The sequence below is a fragment of the Euleptes europaea genome, chromosome 1 (assembly GCF_029931775.1).
Source record: "Euleptes europaea isolate rEulEur1 chromosome 1, rEulEur1.hap1, whole genome shotgun sequence".
In the NCBI taxonomy this organism is placed as follows: Eukaryota; Metazoa; Chordata; class Lepidosauria; order Squamata; family Sphaerodactylidae; genus Euleptes; species Euleptes europaea.
In genome coordinates, this window is record NC_079312.1 from 11,405,194 (window position 1) to 11,424,675 (window position 19,482).

The following is a 19,482-nucleotide window of genomic DNA, read 5'->3' on the forward strand; positions in this document are numbered from 1 at the left end:
TAGCACGCGGGGGAGGGAATGGAAGCAGGAGCTTCGCCCCCCGCAGGGAACTTTGCAGGAGCTTCGCCCCCCCAGGGAACTTTGCAAACGGGGGAGGGAATGGAGGCAGGAGCTTCCCCCCCCCCCCCGGGAACTTTATGCCGCGGCGCAGCTAGCACAAGAGGGGGGAGAATGGAGGCAGGAGCTTCCCACCCCCCCGGGAACTTTGCACACAGGGGAGGGAATGGAGGCAGAAGCATCCCCCCCCGGAACTTTATGTTGCGGCACGGCTAGCACAAGAGGGGGGGAATGGAGGCTGGAGCTTCGGCCGCTCCAGCAGATTCAGGCCGAGGAATGGGATTGCAGCTGGGGGAGCACGAGGTGAGGGCCGCGTAGGGGCCCACCGAGCCGGTAGCATACCACCCACTCACCTGGAAAAAGCTGGTAGGTTGAAGGGGAAAGGGCCAGATGCACGTGTTCTCTCTCACGAGGACAGAAAACAAGCAACAGGAAGCCGGGAGACTTGGGGGAAACGCCCCCAAAATCATCCAATCAGCCTTCAGTTTTTTTGCACATGCGCTCCTGCTTCCCAGTGAAGCCTGAAATGCCGAGGAGGGCTTGGCTAGCGATAGCTAGCTCCATGGAGCTCTCGGCCTCAGCGGGTGGGCTGTGGAGTTCCCAGCCCCGGCAGGTGGGCCGGGGGCCGGACAAAATGATCTCGCGGGCCGGACCCGGCCCGGTGGCCGGAGGTTCCCCACCCCTGCTATAAAGGAAGCCACAGCCCTCAATTTACAAGTTCTGAGCAAGGCTGTTAAGGATAGGACACTTTGGAGGACACGGATTCATAGGATTGCCATAAGTCGGAAACGACTTGACGGCACTTAACACACACACACACACACACATCCAGAGATTCCCTTACAATATGGATGAACAAAAAGCTCTTTAGGATACGCATTTTATTGAAGCGTGCCCCCTCATAAAACTGATATACAATGTGAGAAAAGAATTACAAAATACCACCTATAACGATACATCAACTTCTTGCGCCATGTGAGGGTTTGGCAGATTTAACCTCAAATCTCGCTCCACCAAATCACTATGAAACAATTCTAACTATCGACACTGGAATGATCTCTCTCCAGAAGAGGATCTCTTGGCTCCCACTGAAACATTCACATAGCATACATATAGTTGAAATTTTTCTTTCCACCATATCTTTAGGTCTCACTGGGGTTGCCAAGCTCCTAGTGAGACCTTACCTGTTGAGGCAGGAGCTCTATAATTAACGACACCTGTGCTTGAGCCACCAAAGACAGAACATTGAGCAACCCTCTGGGAGCAAGCATTGACTAGCTGAGAATCATACCCTTGTTTACATGTAAGATATTCTCTTGATATTTAATGTAATTGTATCCATTGTTTGTTAGGAATGATTAATTTTAGCTTTATATGTATAACTAATGAAACCAATTTTTGAGAAAGCTTCTTGCAATGTTTTAATAGTTGTAGGAGCACTGCCTCCTTGCACACGGAGAGCTGAAGAAGCTACCCCTGGTGGCGGCGAAAACGCAAAGCATCCGGACGGCGTTCCGACCCGACTTCAATCTCCCTCTTTTTGCCTTCTGTTAGGAATTATGAAATAAGAGACTTTGCATTTGTACTTCCTAGACTTGGACCCCAAGCCGGAATTGACTTTTTTACAGTTGGCATATTTGTTTGTATATACTATTGTTGACTATCTTGCAGTATTGAGTCCGTCTTTAGATTTGATAAGTTTCCGTTGTCACACCATTGCACTTGCACTTTTGTTATTGTCAATATATACGTTTTGCAATCATTTTGAGAGCCAGTATTATCTTTACCTTAGCTTACCTTAGCTAAGCTCCTAGTGGGGCCTAGAGATCTCCCAGAATTACAACTGATCTCCAGAGATAAGTTCCCCTGAAGAAAATAGCTGCTCTGGAGGGTGGGTTTATGTTCCTCCCTTCCCCAAACCCTGCCCTCCTCAGGCTCCACCCCCAAACCTCCAGGAATTTCCCAACAGTCAACAACCATAGACCCCACAGAATGTTTTCCCCATTGTCAATGCAAATGGCTTCTCTCCTTTCTTCTGGATTTCATGAAATGCGAGATAATCGCAGCAACAGAAGAACAAAGTTCTCCTCTCAGAGTGGATTTTATGGGGTTTTTTTTGCAAATGATAAATCATTTCATCATCCTGAAAAGGCCAGAAAGTATCTTTGGTCTCTGATCCCACCTGCCAGTTGCTAGATGGCCTTCCAGTCTATGGAAACCTAAGCAAAGCCCTGTTACTTACGCCTCTAGAAAGCTTTATTGGAGGGACATGCTTGTCTGTGCAACTCACAAGTTATAACTGACTGTGATCAATTAATTATAAGCACTTCTGCGACTGGACAAAGCTGCCCAGACCAGCAGTCGAATATGTACAGAAGTGTCTCGCACACTATGAACTGGGGACCTGATTTAAATGAGACACTGGCAAGCAAACACTTCCCACTGTGATGCTGTCTGAGGTGTCATGCCAGCAAGCAAACCTGGTGGCTAAGGGTCCGCATTAAAGATGGCGTCAGGAAGTCTTTCCAGTTTCTCAGAGGCAAGTTCTTTTTGGTAGGGCATCCAGTTCTGGGTTGGGAAATCCCTGGATGTTTGGGGGTGAAGCTTAAGATGGGCAGGAGTTGGGAAGGGGAGGGACTTCAGTGGGGTATACTGCCATAGAGTTCACCCCACCAAAGCTGCCATTTTCTCCAGGGGAAATGATGTCTGTTGGCTAGAGATCAGTTATAATTCCAGGAGATCTCCTGGCCCCACCTGGTGGTTGGCAACCTTATGCTGAAGCCAGCTCCAAGCATGCGTCAAGAGGGCTGTTCCAATTCAGTGTGAATCCTCTTGTGTCTTCTAAGGCTTTCCTTTTGAATGAAACTTTTCTCACACTTCTAGCATTTGTGTACTCTTTCTGCTGTGGCACCTCTGGTGTCTCACAACGTGTGATGGTCTTTGGAAAGTTTTCCCACATTCCAGGCATGTGTGGGACTTGTCCCTGACATGGATCCTCCTATGCATATTGAGAGACGACTTCCACATGAAGCTTTCCCCGCAGTCGGTACATTTGAAGGGTTTCTCTCCGGTGTGGACACGCTGATGTCTTATGAGGTGTGACTTGTTGTAGAAAGATTTCCCACATTTTAAGCATTTATGGGGCTTCTCATTTGCAGAAATTCTTCTTAGGTATACTGTGGATGTGTGGGGAGAGTTCAGTAGGACAGGGGTTGTTTTCTCTCTCTTATGGTTCTTTCTATGCCTTTCAAGAGATGAGTTCCACCGGAAAACCTCCCCACAGTCAGGACACTTATAGGGTCTCAGTGGATACACTGAGTTTCTACACTTATGTCCTTTCTGTTCCCATGCGCTCAAGAAGATTTCCCCACACTCTGAGCATCTGTAGTTTTCTCCCTGGGTAGAGGGGTTCTGGGCAGTTCCTTTTTCTCCCACGTGGATCTTTCTGTGTCGATGGAATGAAGAATGCCACATGAAATTTTTCCCGCAGTCTGCACATTGATAGGGTCTCTCTCCCGTGTGGACGCGCTGATGTCTTTTCAAGTGCGCGTTGATGACGAATTTTTTCCCACACACCAAGCACTGGTGGGACTTTTTTCTGGAGAATCCACACTGATGGATATCAAGGTCTGACATGCTATTGAAACTTTCCCCGCACTCGCAACAGATGCGCATCATCCCTTCTCCCTGTTGCTTCTCATGAGGAGGAATGACTGATGTCTCTTCAACGTGGATCTTTCTGTGCACATCACGAGAAGCGCTCCAGGTAAAGCTTTCCCCGCAGTCGGGGCAGTGATAAGGTTTCTCTCCCGTGTGGAGGCGCTGGTGTCTTCTGAGGGCATATTTGTCATAGAAAGCTTTTTGACATTCTACGCATTGATGTGGCTTCTTGCCAGTGTGAATCTTCTGGTGCCTGCTGAGGGACTGTGAGGAAACAAAGTTTTTTCCACAGTGAGAGCATCTGAACGGTCTTTCCCCAGTGTGGGTTCTCTTATGCAAGATGAGTTGGGAGTTACGACCGAAGCTCTTCTCACACACGAGGCACACGTTTTTTCTCTTGCCCTTGCTGAGCCCACTCTGGAGTGTGGCTACATTGGGTTTCTTGTCAACCTCTTTGCAAGTAACAGGTTTACTCACTCCCTCTATTGGCTGGGTTACCTGCTTCCTTTCTAGTATGTGTTGATTCTCTAGGATTTCTCCATTGTAACACTGGGGACCGTTGTCACTGGGTTGTTCTGGAGCTATGCATTGCGGCTCTATCAGTTTAGTAATTTCTTGGGGATGGTGTTCCCCCTTGTCCTCACTCAGCTTCTCATGATCTGTTGAAGGAACTGGAGAATTTGCCCATTAGAAGTTGACTTGGCCAAGGAAATAATCTACATTGTTTAAGTTAATGGCAAAGGAATGGAGGGAGGAGAGGAGAGGTCAGATTCTGCCCAGATACATAAACTAGCAATTTAAAATCAGGATAGCCAGGAGAGAAAAACTGATAAGAACATAAGAAAAGCCATTCTGGATCAAATCAAGGCCCATCAAGGCCAGCAGTCTGTTCACACAGTGGCCAACCAGAAGCCCACAAACAAGATGACTGCAGCAGCATTATCCTGCCTGTGTTCCACAGCACCCGTCCTAGTATATTTGGCATGCTCCTCTGATCCTGAAGAGAATAGGTATGCATCATGACTAGTAGCCATGAATACTACTCTCTGTGTAAACTCTGCCCTTTAAACAATTAATTATTCTGTATCAAAATCCAGATATCTGTATAAATTATGCAAACTGAGCAGCTATATCTACACTTGTTTACTTTGCATAAGTTCATTCTGCTAGTTAGGTAGACAAGCAGAGAGCTACAGAAGACACATGCGCAAGTACCCTTTGATCTCCAGAAATCCTGGCCTCTCCGATGACCATAGAACTGTTCAGATTTCCGCACTCATTACAGAAATTAACAGTCCGCAGTCTTCACACACTTAATTTGTTTTAATTTATTTTGCTTCATTTACACCACACCTTCCTTCCCAATGGTGACCCAAAGTGGCTTGCATCACTCTCCCTTCCTCATCTTTATCCTCACAACAAACCTGTCAGGTAGGTTAAGATGAGAGTGTGTGACTGACCCAAGGTTCCCCAGCAAGCTTCCATGGCAAATTGGGGATTCGGGTCTTGGTCTCCTAGGCCCTAGTCTGACACCCTAACCACTGTGACATGCTGCCTCAATGCAATTTTAGTTGGAAGAATCATTCAATTAATCTAAATATCCCTACATTCTAGATTTATAATGAAAGTAAAGAGAAAGAAACTTCTAAAAAAAAAAATACCCAGGAACATTGTTCAACAATGCAAAAGTAAAAAAACAAAAGAAGATTACCATAAAGATAATTCACAGTGGGTAGCCGTGTTAGTCTGTCTGCAGTAGTAGAAAAGGGCAAGAGTCCAGTAGCACCTTAAAGACTAACAAAAATATTTTCTGGTAGGGTATGAGCTTTCGTGAGCCACAGCTCACTTCTTCAGATACCATTTTTACCAAGATTACCATGTTTACCTTTCAGCCTCTCTCTAGTTAGGTGAACTACACTGGGTCTTTTGTTAAGGTTAAACTTAAGCACATTTAGAAGCATAGCAGATCCATATATGGAGGTTCTGTCCGGTCTTAATTAATAAAGAATGGCCCAGCCAGATCATACCAAGAAGGTGGCTAAGGGGAGACGTGATAGAGTTATATAAAATTATGCATGGTTTGGAGAGAGTGGACAGGGAGCTTTTCTCCCTCTCCCATAATAGTAGAACGCGGGGTCATCTGCTGAAGCTGGAGGGTGAGAGATTCAAAACATAAAAGGAAGTATTTTTTCACACAACGCATAGTTACACTGTGGAACTCCCTGCCCCAAAATGTGGTGATGGCTGCCAACTTGGAAGGCTTTAAGAGGGGAGTGGACATGTTCATGGAGGAGAAGGGTATTCATGGCTACTAATTAAAATGGATACAAGTCATGAAGCATAACTATTCTCTCCAGGAACAGAGGAACATGCCTATTATCTTATGTGCTGTGGAACACAGGCAGGATAGTGCTGCTGCAGTCATCTTGCTCGTGGGCTTCCTAGAGGCACCTGGTTGGCCACTGTGTGAACAGACTGCTGGACTTGATGGGCCTTGGTCTGATCCAGCAGGGCTTTTCTTATGTTCTTATGTTCAAGCATTCCTTCTAGACAATATCCTATTCTTAACAATGGCCACTTCCTCTCATCATAAGAAATTGCCTTTTGCCCCAAGCCCACACCATCTGCATGGCCCAGGTTAGCCCAGTTTGGTCAGATCTCAGAAGCTAAGCAAGGTTGGCCCTGGCTAGTCCTTAGATGGGAGACTGTCAAGGAAGTCCAGGGTTGCTACACAGAGGCAGGCAATGGCAAACCACCCCTGAACGTCTCTTGCTGTGAAAACCCTATGGGGTCACCACAAGATGGCTGCAACTTGATGACAAAAAAAAAACCCACTATCTGTCACTGTACATCTAGCAAACTTGGAAATCAGAAATATCCCCAGAAGCACCTGGGAGATAGGGTGATCTCCAATTCCTCAATCAGAGGGACCCCCCCCCAAATGTGCTCCATGACCACCCAAGTCTCCAGAATCTTGAGGCAGTAACCTGTTTAGGGTTGACAAAACCTCCAAGTGGGGGCCCTGGAGTTCTCCTGGCATTGTAATTAACCTTCTGACCACAGAGACAAGTTTCTCTGGAGAAAATGACACCTTTGGAGGAAAGAACCTATGGCATCACATCCTCACTGAGCTCCTTCTCCTCCCCAATCTCTCCCCCCTCACCAGGCACCACCCCCAAATCTCCAAGAGTTTCCCAAGCTGGAGCTGGCAATTCTTATTCGTGTCAGTAAAATAAAAGGAAGAAGTCAGCAGACATCTGTAAGGATGGGTGCCCCCCCACACACACACCTAGGGTTGCCAGCTCTGTGTCTGAAAATTCCTGGAGATTTGGGGGTGGAGCCTGGGGAGGGTGGAGTTTGGGGAAGGTAGGGACCTCAGTAGGGTCCACCCCCCAAAGCAGCCATTTTTTCTAGAGGAACTGACTTCTGTTGTCTGGAGATCAGTTGTAAATGCTGGGGATCTCCAGGTCCCCTCTGGAAGTTGGCAACCCTACTCACCCCCATCCCCCAACACTACCCAAAAAATCAAGAAAACTGCAAAAGTTTTGCTTGGAGGATAATAGCTAGTTAAGTTGAGGTCCTTTTAGAATAAATTATGTATTACAAATTAAAAGTACTGGCTAAAGTTTCAGAGCCAGCTAACGACTCAGAGACGAGGAATCCTTACCCCAAACAGGGAGATCCTGCTCCTGCGTGGCTTCCCTGGAGAGCTGTGGCAGCGGCTGATTCTGCACACCGAACAAGGAAATCAGCTCCGGCTCTTGCACATTCTCCGCTGGTGGCTCCATCATCTACAAAAATGGTACACAGCCGCACCCTGTTATTTATTCACTCATTCCATTTTCACTGCACCTTTCATTCAAGGAGACCAGGGTATATGGTTATTCCCTTTTCCGCTTCTGACCCACAACAACCTTGCGAGACAGGATAGTCTGGGGTGGGGCAACTGCCCCATCTAGTAAGCTTTGTAAGTAGAAGATTTGAACCTGGCCCTCCCTACTTTTAGTCTAACAGGCCAATGCCAGGCAGAGTCTTATAAAGATGCCAGTTTTATTAATGTGTATCAACATACACATACACACACGCAAGCTTTCTGAGATTTGGTGATGGAGCCTGGGAATGGTAGCATTTGGGAAGGGACAGAGCTCAGCAGGGATATGATGTAGGCTTATCAACATCCAGGTGAGCCCGGAAATCTCCTAGAATTACAACTGATCTCCAGAGATCACTTCCCCTGGAGAAAACAGTTGCTTTGAAGGGTACTAGCTGGAGATCGCTTGCTATTACAACTGATCTCCAGGCGATAGAGATCAGTTCACATGGAGAAAATTGCCACTTTGGCAACTGGACTCTATGGCATTGAAGTCCATCCCCTCTCCAAACCCCACCTTCCTCAGACTCCACACCAAAAACCTCCCACCAGTGGCAAAGAGGGACCTGGCGACCCTACCTTCAAGCAGCCATTTTCTCCAGGGGGACAGATCTCTGTAGTCTGGAGATCAAATATCATTCCAAGAAAACGCCAGACCCCACCTGGAGGTTGGCAACCTTACATAAAGTAGAAAAAATTAAGCCTCCGTAAACATGAGCATGGGAAGGAAGGCAGCATGGTATAAACACTACTGCTGCTTATGTTAGTATGACTATAATTATGCCGCTATTATCATGAAGGCTTTTATGTTGTAAATTGTATGTAAATTATTGATTGGTTTTTAATCTTGTTTTAAGAGATTGCGAGCTCTTCTGAGCCCGGTTTGTCTGGGAAAGAGAGCCCTATAAATCTAATAAATATAATAGTAATGGTATAGCCCGATCTCATCAGATCTCAAAAGCTAAGCAAGGTCAGTTCTTGGAAGGGAGACCAGCAAGGAAGGCTCTGCAGGGGAAAGCAACGGCAAATCATCTCTAATTCTCACTTGCCTTGAAAGCCCCTTGCTGGGGTCTCCATAAGTTGGCTGTGACTTGATGGCACTCACACACTCACACATGAGTACCAAGGACGATATCTTCTCAGATCCACTCACTTTGCCTTAATTTTTTTTTTGCGGGGGGAATCCTTTCTTCTCCATTTCACCATTAACTGCTGTGCATATATGCATTTATTTATTTACATCCTCCTTTTCTCCCCAGTTGCGAGTCAAAGCAGCTCAGAACACCAGTCTTCCCTCCTCTACTCGTTCACAACAACCCTGTGAGGTGGGCCAGGCTCAGCCCATGTTCACCCAGAGAGCTTCCATGCCAGAAGTGGGGATTTGAACTTGGATTGCCCAGGGTCCTGATGTGCTACTCTATCCACACTGTGCCCCAGGCAGAAATCCCACATTCTGCCCTCCTGTGCCCATCTGGACTCATTCTGCCATCCCATGCCAGGAAATATGCTGAATTTCTAGGACTACCCCTTTTGTTGGGTCACCCTGAGGCGGTCACTTCCCATTCTTTTCAGACCCCACTTTCACCACCAAGGCTTCCTGTTTCTAAAACCTGCCCACCTGAGCACAGTCTTCCTTTCCTCCAACTCCCCCCTCAGAGCTCACCTTTTTCACACACAGCCCCCTCCCCTGCCAGTTTTCAACCCACAGCTTATGTTAATTCATTGTCTCCTAATCCTCTTTTCTCCTCAGTATGAGGCTGATAATTATGTCGGCTGTGACTTGACAGCCAAAAGGTAGCATTTACAGCGTTCTGAGCATCTGACATGCACCTACTGACTGTTACAACAGCCCTGTAGGGTAGGCCTGTGCTATCCCTAGGGTTTTCAGCTCCGGGTTGGAAAATACCTGGAGATTTTTGGTATGGAGCCTGTTGAGGGCGGGGTTTGGGGAGGGCCTTCAATGCCATAGAGTCCAATTGCCAAAGCGGCCATTTTCTCCAGGTGAACTGATCTCTATCGGCTGGAGATCAGCTGTAATAGCAGGAAATCTCCAGCTAGTATCTGGAGGATGAGAAATTCAGTACAGGAATCCAGCCATAAATGATGCCAAATATATTCAGGCTAAATCTTTACAGTATGTGGTAATGTAACCACCAACACCATATATTGCCAACAAACAAGTGTATTTTTTTTTATTTACAGGATATTTCAACAGGTAAGTTCGCAATTAATTCCTTTAACAAGTAAGTATTGAAGCAAAGTTCACTTAAAAATGTCCTTTTAAGGTGTATTTTTCTTTGCAGCACAGCAGGCTATTGAAGGAGAAAACGATCGTTTCGGAGCACGAAGCCCAATTCTTCCTCAGTTCTTCAAAAATATATACTGCGTGCAGTTATACATCACCATTCATAATATCAGGTTTCAGCTGAATAACATATTCAAGATTAAAGTGCAAAATTCTTCCCCAAAAGGGGTAAGATATTGGATTCCTTCCACTCCAGGTAAGGACTCCCGTGGCGTTCAGATTTAAAGATTTAGCCTGAATATATTTGGCATCATTTATGGCTGGATTCCTGTACTGAATTTTTCATCCTTTGGTAATTGTACAGAGGTGTCTGATTTTTCCTTCAGTATCTGGAGGATGGCAACCCTAACTTTCCCCATATGACTGGGGGGGCAGCATAACAGCTGTTCGTCTCAGGCAGGAGTCCCCAAACTTGGAGAGCCTGCAGGCACCTTTGGAATTCTGATACAGCATGGTGGACACAGCCACAAAATGGCTGCCTCAGGTAAAGCCACCTACAAAATGGTCACTGCAGCTGACCATCAAATATCCAATGGCCAATCAGCAGATTGATGAGAAAAAAACCCACCTGGCTCCTCCCACTTTTCTAGAAACACTTGAAGGGCACCAGGAAAGGCCAGGAGGGCTGGGAGCTGTTCCTGTATGCAGCATAGAACTTGCAATAACGGGTTTAAATTATGGGCAGAAAGGTACCAGCTGGGTATTAGGAAAAAATGTTTACAGTAAGAATTCCTCAACAATGGAATCGGCTACCTGGGGAGGTAGCGGGCTCCCACTCACTGGCAGTCTTTAAGCAGCGGCTGGACAAGCATTTCAGACCTGGCACTCTGACAATGGCCCAGAGAAAAATAGGTGATCTAATTCCTGTCAACTCTCAGTGGAGAAACCCAGCAGCTTTGAGCCAGGCTGGATTTTATTCATCTATCTTACTTCATTTATGGCTTGCTTTTCTTCCCAATGGAGACTCAAAGAGGCTAACAATATTCTCCCATTCTCCATTTTATCCTCATAACAACCCTGTGCGGTAGGTTAGGTTGAAAGTATGTGATTGGCCTAAGGCCTCCCAGCAATATGGTTGCCAACTCCAGGCTGGGAAATTTCTGGTGAGTTGAGAGGTTAACCCTGAGGATGACTGGGTTTGGGGAGGAGAGGAACCTCAGCAGGGTATAATTCCTAGGGTTGCCAACCTCCAGGTACTAGCTGGAGATCTGCTATTACAACTGATCTCCCACCGATAGATTAATTCACCTGGAGAAAGTGGCCGCTTTGGCCATTGGACTCTATGGCACTGAAGTCCCTCCCCTCCCCAAACCCTGCCCTCCTCAGGCTCCGCCCCAAAAACCTCCCACCTGTGGCGAACAGGGACCTGGCAATCCTAATAATTCCATAGAGTCCATCCCCAAAGCTGCCATTTTCTTCAGGGAGAACCATCTTTGTAGCCCTGAGATCAGCTGTAATCCTGGGAGATCTCCAGAGCCCACCTGGAAGTTGGCAGCCCTACACAACAACTTCCCTTGGTTTTAAATTGTTTACTCTGATGATATTATATTTCATTTTAATTATTATTATATGAAATTGATCTTATGGGCCGTTGTATATCTATGCTAGATGTGAGCCGCCCTGAGCCCTGCTTCAGCAGGGAAAGAGCGGGATACTAATGTAATACAATAATAGATTAGATCGATTTGATAAGAGTGGGGATTTGATCCTGAGTCTCACAGATCCTACATTGGCAGAGGAGGCCGAGAGAGGAAAAGAGGAAGGCAGAAAGATCCCCTTCTCGCCACAGGAGGAAAACAAACAAAAACATTCTCTTACCTGCTCTTTCCAAGTCTCAGACTGCCACTGGCCAAGCAGGAAATCCTCAGCCAGGGACACGGCATGAGCACAGGTCTCAGGGCAATTTCTCCTGACCCAGTTCTGCATTTCCACAGGCAGGACAGTCAGGAATTGCTCCAGAATAAGCAGCTCCAGGATCTGCTCCTTGGAGTGCTTCTCAACCTTCAGCCAACCGTGGCAAAGTTCCTGGAGCCGGTCGTACGTCCCTCTCGGCCCCTCGGCCTCCTGGTAGCAGAACTGCCGGAAGTGCAGGCGACTCTTTTCCCTGCTCATGGCGTCCCCTTGCAAGATGGCCGCCTTCACTTTCCCATAATCCTCTCTGTCTCCAGCCTCCATTTTGAGAAAGGTTTGCTTGGCATCTCCCCTGAGGGCTGGCTGGAGTCGAGCCACCCATTCTTGCTTGGGCCACTGACAGGCTTCAGCCACTTGCTCAAAGGAGGCCAGGAAGGCCTCGGCGTCGTCCCATGGGGTGGTCTCCTCCCGTAACAGGGGGACGCCGCACCCCAATTGAGGAACCTCCACTGTCTTCAGGAACTCTTGAAGCTGGGCTTCCCAGAGCTGGGCTAAGCCTCTTTCTAGTTCTTCTTTCATATGATGCAGGGCAGCTGTTCCCAGGGGCCCGCCAATACTCCCCAGCAGCATTGTTTCAGAGGACTGGCTTCCCCATGCAGAGTCCATCCTGCCTTGGTGATCTAGCGTCCTAGAACCACCGTCCTAGAACCATAATTAAAAAACAAAGACACAATTAAAAACAAAGACTTTCCTGTTCAGCAGCCCATGTTTCTTCAGAGTTCACAAGCTGGGCCTGGTACCTAACCCCCAATACCCAACTACATTAGGCTCACCAACCTCCAGGCACGGCCTGGAGATATCCAGGAATTACAACCCCTCTCCCGAAAACAGGTCTGTTCCCCTGGACAAACCAGTTGCTTTGGAGGGTGGGCTGAATGGCATTATACCCTGCTGGGGTCCCTCCCCAGGCTCCACTACCAGATCTCCAGGAATTTCCCAACTGGGAGTTGGCAGCCCTAGGCTACAGCCACACAACTTTAGAGACTGTTCTCCCACTGAGCTATTAATCTTTTCTGACTGGATTATCTTGCCTACACCAGGAAAGTCCAGCCACAAATGACTGCTGTCTTGGGCATCAAGGCTGCATGTTCCACAATGTGCAGGAGCAGCCTTGTATTTATTTCATTTTTATTTATTTCATTTATACCCCAATGGGGACCCAAAGCAGCCGACGTCATTCTTCTCTCCCTCAACAACCCTGTGAGGTAGGTCAGGCTGGGAGAAAGTGACTGGCCCAAGATCGCCCAGCAAGTTTCCATGGCAAGGTTGAGGATACAAACGTGGGTCTCCCATATCCTAGTCGGTCACTCTATCCACTACACCACACTGATTCAGAAGTATACTGAACTGGAGTTTCCATCTGGGTATCTTGACTAACAGCCATTGGTAGGCCAATGCTTCTCAAAGGATACATCTAACCCCCTTTCAAAGGCCAGCTAAGATAGCTGTCACCACCACATCTTGTGGCAGAGAGTTCCAGAAGTTAACTACCCATAGTTTGTGCCTGTCTCAAGTCCACTGCCAATCAATTTTGTTGGATGACCACAAGTTCTGGTATTCTCGGGACAAGCGAGGGTAAATTCCTTTCTCCCTTATGTGTAATCTATTATTGTATCTAACCCCTTTGTTGCATGTTAGAATAAAAAGAGGCTCAGAGCTAGAGAAATGCACACACCAGAGGCAGAGAAAACATTGCATACAGAAGGAACAGGAGCCAGTATAGTGTAGCCGTTAAGCATGTCAGACTAGTGGAAGACCCAGGTTTGAATCCCCACTTATACCATGAAAGTTGACTGTGCGATCTTTGGCCAGCCACACTCTCAGACTAACCTACCTCACAGGGTTGTCGTGAGGTCAAAACAGAGGAGAGCAGAATGATGTAAGGGCTTTGGGTCCCCACTGGGGAGAAAGGCAGGGTGTAAGTGAATTTTAAAAAATAAATAATTAACAGAGAAGCCAGAAGCAAAGAAAGATGGACTCTTGAAAAGCAATCTAGAAAAGAGAATTTTAGACACGTCAGCATTTCAGTTCAGGACTCTCAACCTTAGGCTGAAACATAAAGCCTGGGTAAACATTTGCATAACTTAACATATATTTAATAATAATGCATGTGGTTTAATTTAATTAAGGTACAAAGTCCATTCTGTCCTCCTTAGCTGCAGCCATGAGAACATGAGGTGCCCTGCTGGATCAAGCCCAAAGTCCCCCCACAGTTCAACATCCCGTTTTCCACAGCAACCAGAAAGCATTGGGCTCAAGCTGCCACAGCTGCTACTCAAAGGTGTACTGCCTCCAAAAATGGATTTTCTATTTCATCCAGGGCAGCGAACAGCTATTGACAGACCTTTCCTCCATGAATTTGTTTCATTCCCCTCTTCAAACTACTTTGCACATTATCAGCCTGACTTACCTCGCAGGGTTGTTGTGAGGATAACAATGGAGGAGAGGAGAACAATGTCAGCCATGTTGGGTCCCCCATTGGGGAGAAAGGCAGGGTATAAATGAAGCTCACTAATTTTAAAAAAATTATACATACATACATACATACATATGTGTGTGTATGTATACATATATATGTGTGTATATATATGTGTGTATGTATGTGTGTGTGTGTGTGTGTGTGTGTGTATATATGTATATGTATATGGCAGTGAGCCCCACAAGTTAGTTACTTTGTGAAGAAAAAAATATATTTATTTATTATTTCCATTTGTTATCCTGCTCTCCCAGGCTGAAGCCGGCCTCAGAGCGGCTTACAAAATATAAAAGTCCTATTAATCAATAAAAGCATTAAAACTTTTAAAAACAGCCCTATAAAATCATATAAGCATTATTTACCTAGGCGCCTCTAAAGTACGAATCGCAACACACACAAACTTCAGCTAGGCGAGCAGGTGGAAGGTACCAGACTGAATAAAAAAGTATTGCCGCAGTGGGGAGGGTTAGGGAGGCCAGCATTTATATATAGGAACCGTAGCTGGCCTCAACCATAAACCTGGCGGAATAGCTCTGTTTTACAGGCCCTGCAGAACTGTTTGAGGTCCCCCAGGGCCCAGGTCTCCCTACAGAGGCCATTCCACCAGCAGGGGTCAGGGCAGAGAATCCATTGTCCTGAATCCATTGTCCTGCATCCACTTCATTGGCTGCCTCTGAGTTCGAATCATGCATAGGGTTGCCAGGTCCCCCTTCGCCACGTGGGAGGTTTTTGGGGCAGAGCCTGAGGAGGGCGGGGTTTGGTGAATGGAAGGACTTCAGTGCCAGAGTCCAATTGCCAAAGCGGCCATTTTCTCCAGGTGAGCTGATCTCTGTGGGCTGGAGATCACTTGTAATAGCAGCTCTCCAGCCACCACCTGGAGGTTGGCAACACTAATTATGGAACAATGAGAAAATGGGGTCTTTCTACCCACTTTCTCCATTCCACGCCTCAACGTACAACCCTCTGCCATGCCCTATACACGGCGCAGTCATCTTTTCTTCAACCTAAAAAGTCCACAAACCTCCTTCCCCTTTCCAGGCAGTGAAGATGTCCCAACCCCTTTGATCACCCTTTGGGGCACTATCTACAATATCCCTTTGGAAACTATTCCATCCCTGCTATCATGGGAAAGGTTGCCCATTAACCACATTACAGCAGGCAGAAATTCCACAGGGGAAGATCTGCCCATTGCATTTGCACTACATCTGCATTACATCTGAAAAGAGAGAAAAATTGTACTGTATCTTGGACCTAGAAGGTGGAGGGAAAGAAAAGAAAGAAATTTCACCACCAGAATGATCGGTCGGCCGAAAAGTCCATAACAAAAAAGAAACCATGCCTGTTTAGCCAACGGATTTACAAAGTCTTCGGGCGCTTTCACACACGCCAAATAATGCACTTTCAATGCCCTTTGCAGCTGGATTTTACTGTGTGAAATGGCAAAATCCACTTGCAAACAATAATTAAAGTGCATTGAACGTGGATTTGAAAGTGCATTATTCAGCATGTGTGAAAGCGCCCATAAAGGTGCTAATTCTCCTCCAAGAACTATTCCCTCCAACCAAACACCGTTTGGTCACCAGGCTCTAGGAAAACTCACCAGCTCTGGCGCGCGCACCCGTCCTCTCTGCAGCGGGAAAGCCCAAGAAAATGCCCAGAAGAAAGGGGGAGAAATCTCCTATGCAAAACCACATCACCAGATCCGCCCCTCCCAATCACATGCACAAACCAGGAAAGATACCCCCCTGCCCCCCCCCCCTTACTTTGCATTCCCTATTTGAGTTTCGTTCTTGGCTCCTTTAGGGCTGGGATCTTCGAGTCGTCGCATTGATCCTTTCTTTATTCTAATAATGGCTCGTTTTTGCTTTTCACCCATTGGCTGGCTGCGGGATTCCTGCTGGTTCCCCCAGGCGGGATCCGGCCTTCCTCGTTCCTCTCTTTCCAGGCAGGGCCCCCGAGTTTGGAAACAGCACGGGTCCTACACGTGGATTTAGAATGTACGTCTGCATGAATTTAGCGGCCTGTTTCCTCAACCCCGACTCCAGCTTATTTCTGCATAGTGGGTCGCCGTGTTAGTCTGTCTGCAGTAGTAGAAAAGGGCAAGAGTCCAGTAGCACCTTAAAGACCAACAAGAATATTTTCTGGTAGGGCCTCAGTGGGGTGCAGTGTCATACAGGGCCATCTTAACATCATCATAGGCCCCCAGGCAAAGGAGTGCACTGGGGCCCCCTAACTACACAACCACAGGAATAAAAATGTAAATAGTCGATAAAATTAAAGATGTATTTATTGATACTTTAAAAAAAAACAGCGTTTAAACATTAAAAAAACATGCCGTGCAGACTAATCCACACAAAACACTCAAAACATTACATTTCATTTCTGCTCAAAGGGTTATTCACCTGGAAAAAATAATATCAACCTGTTTGCAACAAGGCCTAAATATTTATTTCTGCTTCCATAATGAACAAGTCCTTTCTCACATTATACTTCAGTATTTATTCTTAGTCCAAACCCAAATTAACATTAATATTGTTCATTATCTTTAATAAAACACATGCTAAATATGCATTTTCCAATAATAAATATTTATAGCTTAGTATATAATTTATTTGCCCTGACCTGGATGGCCCAGGCTAGCCTGATTTCGTCAGATCTCAGAAGCTAAGCAGGGTCAGCCCTGGTTAGTATTTGGATGGGAGACCACCCGGGAATACCAGGGTTGCTGTGCAGAGGAAGGCACTGGCAAACCACCTCTGTTAGTCTCTTGCCTTGAAAACCCCATAAGGGGTCGCCATAGGTCAACTGTGACTTGAAGGCTCTTTACACACACATGAGCTTTCATGTGCCCCAGCTCACAAGAATATTTTCTGGTAGGGTATGAGCTTTCGTGAGCTTAGTCTTTAAGGTGCTACTGGACTCTTGCCCTTTTCTATTATTTCTGCATGTTCAGGACCGCCAATCCCGGCGCAAACTCTGCAGCACTGCTCACAAGCGGGGTGCGAATCTCGGCAGGTTTTCCGGGGAGTAAGCTCCCTTGAGCGCAATGGGGCTGGTGGTGTCTGAGAAAGCGCACTGGGTTACCGGTGTGCGTGGCTGGTTTGGTGGTGTTGCTTTTTAATATATATATATATATATATATATTATTTAACGGTGTTTTGGATTTGTTTGGTACGTTTTTATCCTTCCCTCAAAGAGCTCAGGTGAACCTTTAGGGTTGGCAGCCTCCCGGTGGTAGCTGGAGATATTTGGGAATTAATTGAGCTGGATAGCTGAAACTGACTTCCGTCGGGGTCGAACTCAGTTTGTGAGCAGAGCTTTGGCTGCAGTACTGCAGCTTACCACTCTGTGCCACGGGGCTCTTCAACTGGAGATGAAGGTGCATTACTTTTGTGGGGATTTTCTCAACGAAAGAAGACTAACGGTGCTAAATCCTGTACAGAGTTACTCCAATCTCATCCCACTGGAATCAGCGCTGACATTGAGCACTGGAGAGAACAGAATGACTGGTGGTAAAGTCAACAAGACAGCAGCGCCAGTAATATAAACAAGCCATGGCTAAGGATTGCATAATACATGGCAGTGCACAGCCCCAACTGTATTGCCTGTCACACAACCTAACACATTTTAAGAACAAGTGACCTCAAGGCTCAAAGGTGAACTTCCCCAGGAGAAAATGGCTGCTTTTGAGAGTGGACTCCCATGCATTGTACCCTGCTGAGGTCCCTCCCCTCCCCAAACCCTGCCCTTCCTAGAGTCTTGTGGCACGTGCAAAGTGAACTCATTCCTCATTGATAGTTGCCAACCTCCAGGTGAAGCCTTGAGAGCTCCAGATTACAGAGGTCCCCAGGAGAAAATGGTTGCTTTGGGATCTATTGCATTATATTGTTGTCATCTGCCAGTGGGTGAACACTTTTGGGTTCTCTTTGGCGTTAACACCCAAGCAGCTGTTATTGGTCTCCTCCCTAGTTTTCTGTGTTATGTGTGTTTTTATTGGACTATTGCGGGTGCAGAGGAGAGTGATCAGGATGATCAGGGGCCTGGAGACCAAGCCCTGCGAGGAAAGGCTGAGAGAGTTGGGAATGTTTACTCTGGAGAAGAGGAGGTTGAGGGGGGGGGGATGTGATTGCTCTCTTTAAGTATTTGAAGGCCTGTCACTTAGGTTTAAATTGTGGATGGAAAAGTACTGGCTGAATATTAGGGGAGGAAATTACAGTAAGGCCATTTATTCATGGAAGGTTTTGCATTGGATTTGCCACTCTTTTTCCCTATCCATATTCCCAAAACTCAACAATAAGCTGCCATGCAGAGTTTTAAGAATTCAGATGGGGAAAATGTGCATCTATAGAGTGACAAATCTAATGCAAAACCTTCCATGAATAAATGGCCTAAGAGTTATTCAACAATGGAACCGGCTACCTAGGGAAATGTTGAGCTCCCCCTCGCTGCCAGTTTTTAAGCAGAGGCTGGACAAACACTTGTCAGGGAAGCTCTAGGCTGATCCTGCATTAAGCAAGGGGTTTGAAGGGATAGCCTGTATGGCCCCTTCCAACTCTATGATTCTATATATAATTTATTTTAAATGTTTTTAATGGTGAAATCTGTAGTGTTTGATGTTTGCACCCTTGGAGACCCTATCTGGGTGAAAAAGAGGCATAATTTTAAAAAAATAAATACATAAATAATATTCTGCTTGAGGTCCCTCCTTGGCTCAAGCTGTAGCATCCCAAGGATCCACCACCAAATCTCCAGGAATTTCCCAATCCAGAGTTGGCATCCCAATTCTCCCCTTCCTTCACCTCTTTAGCCTCACAACAACCCTGTCAGGTTGAGAGAGTGACTGGCCCAAGATGACCCAGTGACCTTCAAGGCAGAGTCCATTTATTTATTCTTCCGATAAGCTCAGGGCGGTATGCAGCATTCTCGCCGCCTCTTTATCCTCACACCAACCCTGTGAGGTAGGTTTCGCTAAAGAGAGTGAATGGCCCAAGTCATCTGGTGAGCTTCCATGGTAGAGTGCTACACATTACTGAGTTTTGACACTGTCCAGTTCTGGAGGGGCAGCTTTATTTCCTTTTATTAAAAAGTTTTATATCTCACAGACTAGTTTGAGAAGCTATGTGAGGTGGGACTTGTGAAGGCCATGTTACCCCTCCCCCTCAAATCCTTTCGTTTGCTCCTCCCTTGCTGGTGGTCATGGCA

General features: G+C 46.5%; 1 protein-coding gene across 1 annotated transcript; it reads right to left on the reverse strand.

Moving 5' to 3' along the window:
* Positions 1-531: 531 nt before the first annotated feature.
* On the reverse strand, positions 532-12,374 carry LOC130490163 (zinc finger and SCAN domain-containing protein 23-like). The gene is made up of 3 exons (XM_056864017.1): positions 11,712-12,374; positions 3,716-3,981; positions 532-742 (listed from the first exon to the last, which is right to left on the reverse strand). The coding sequence occupies exons 1-3, from the start codon at positions 12,372-12,374 to the stop codon at positions 532-534; spliced, it is 1,140 nt and encodes a 379-aa protein (XP_056719995.1).
* Between the last annotated feature and the right edge of the window lie 7,108 nt (positions 12,375-19,482).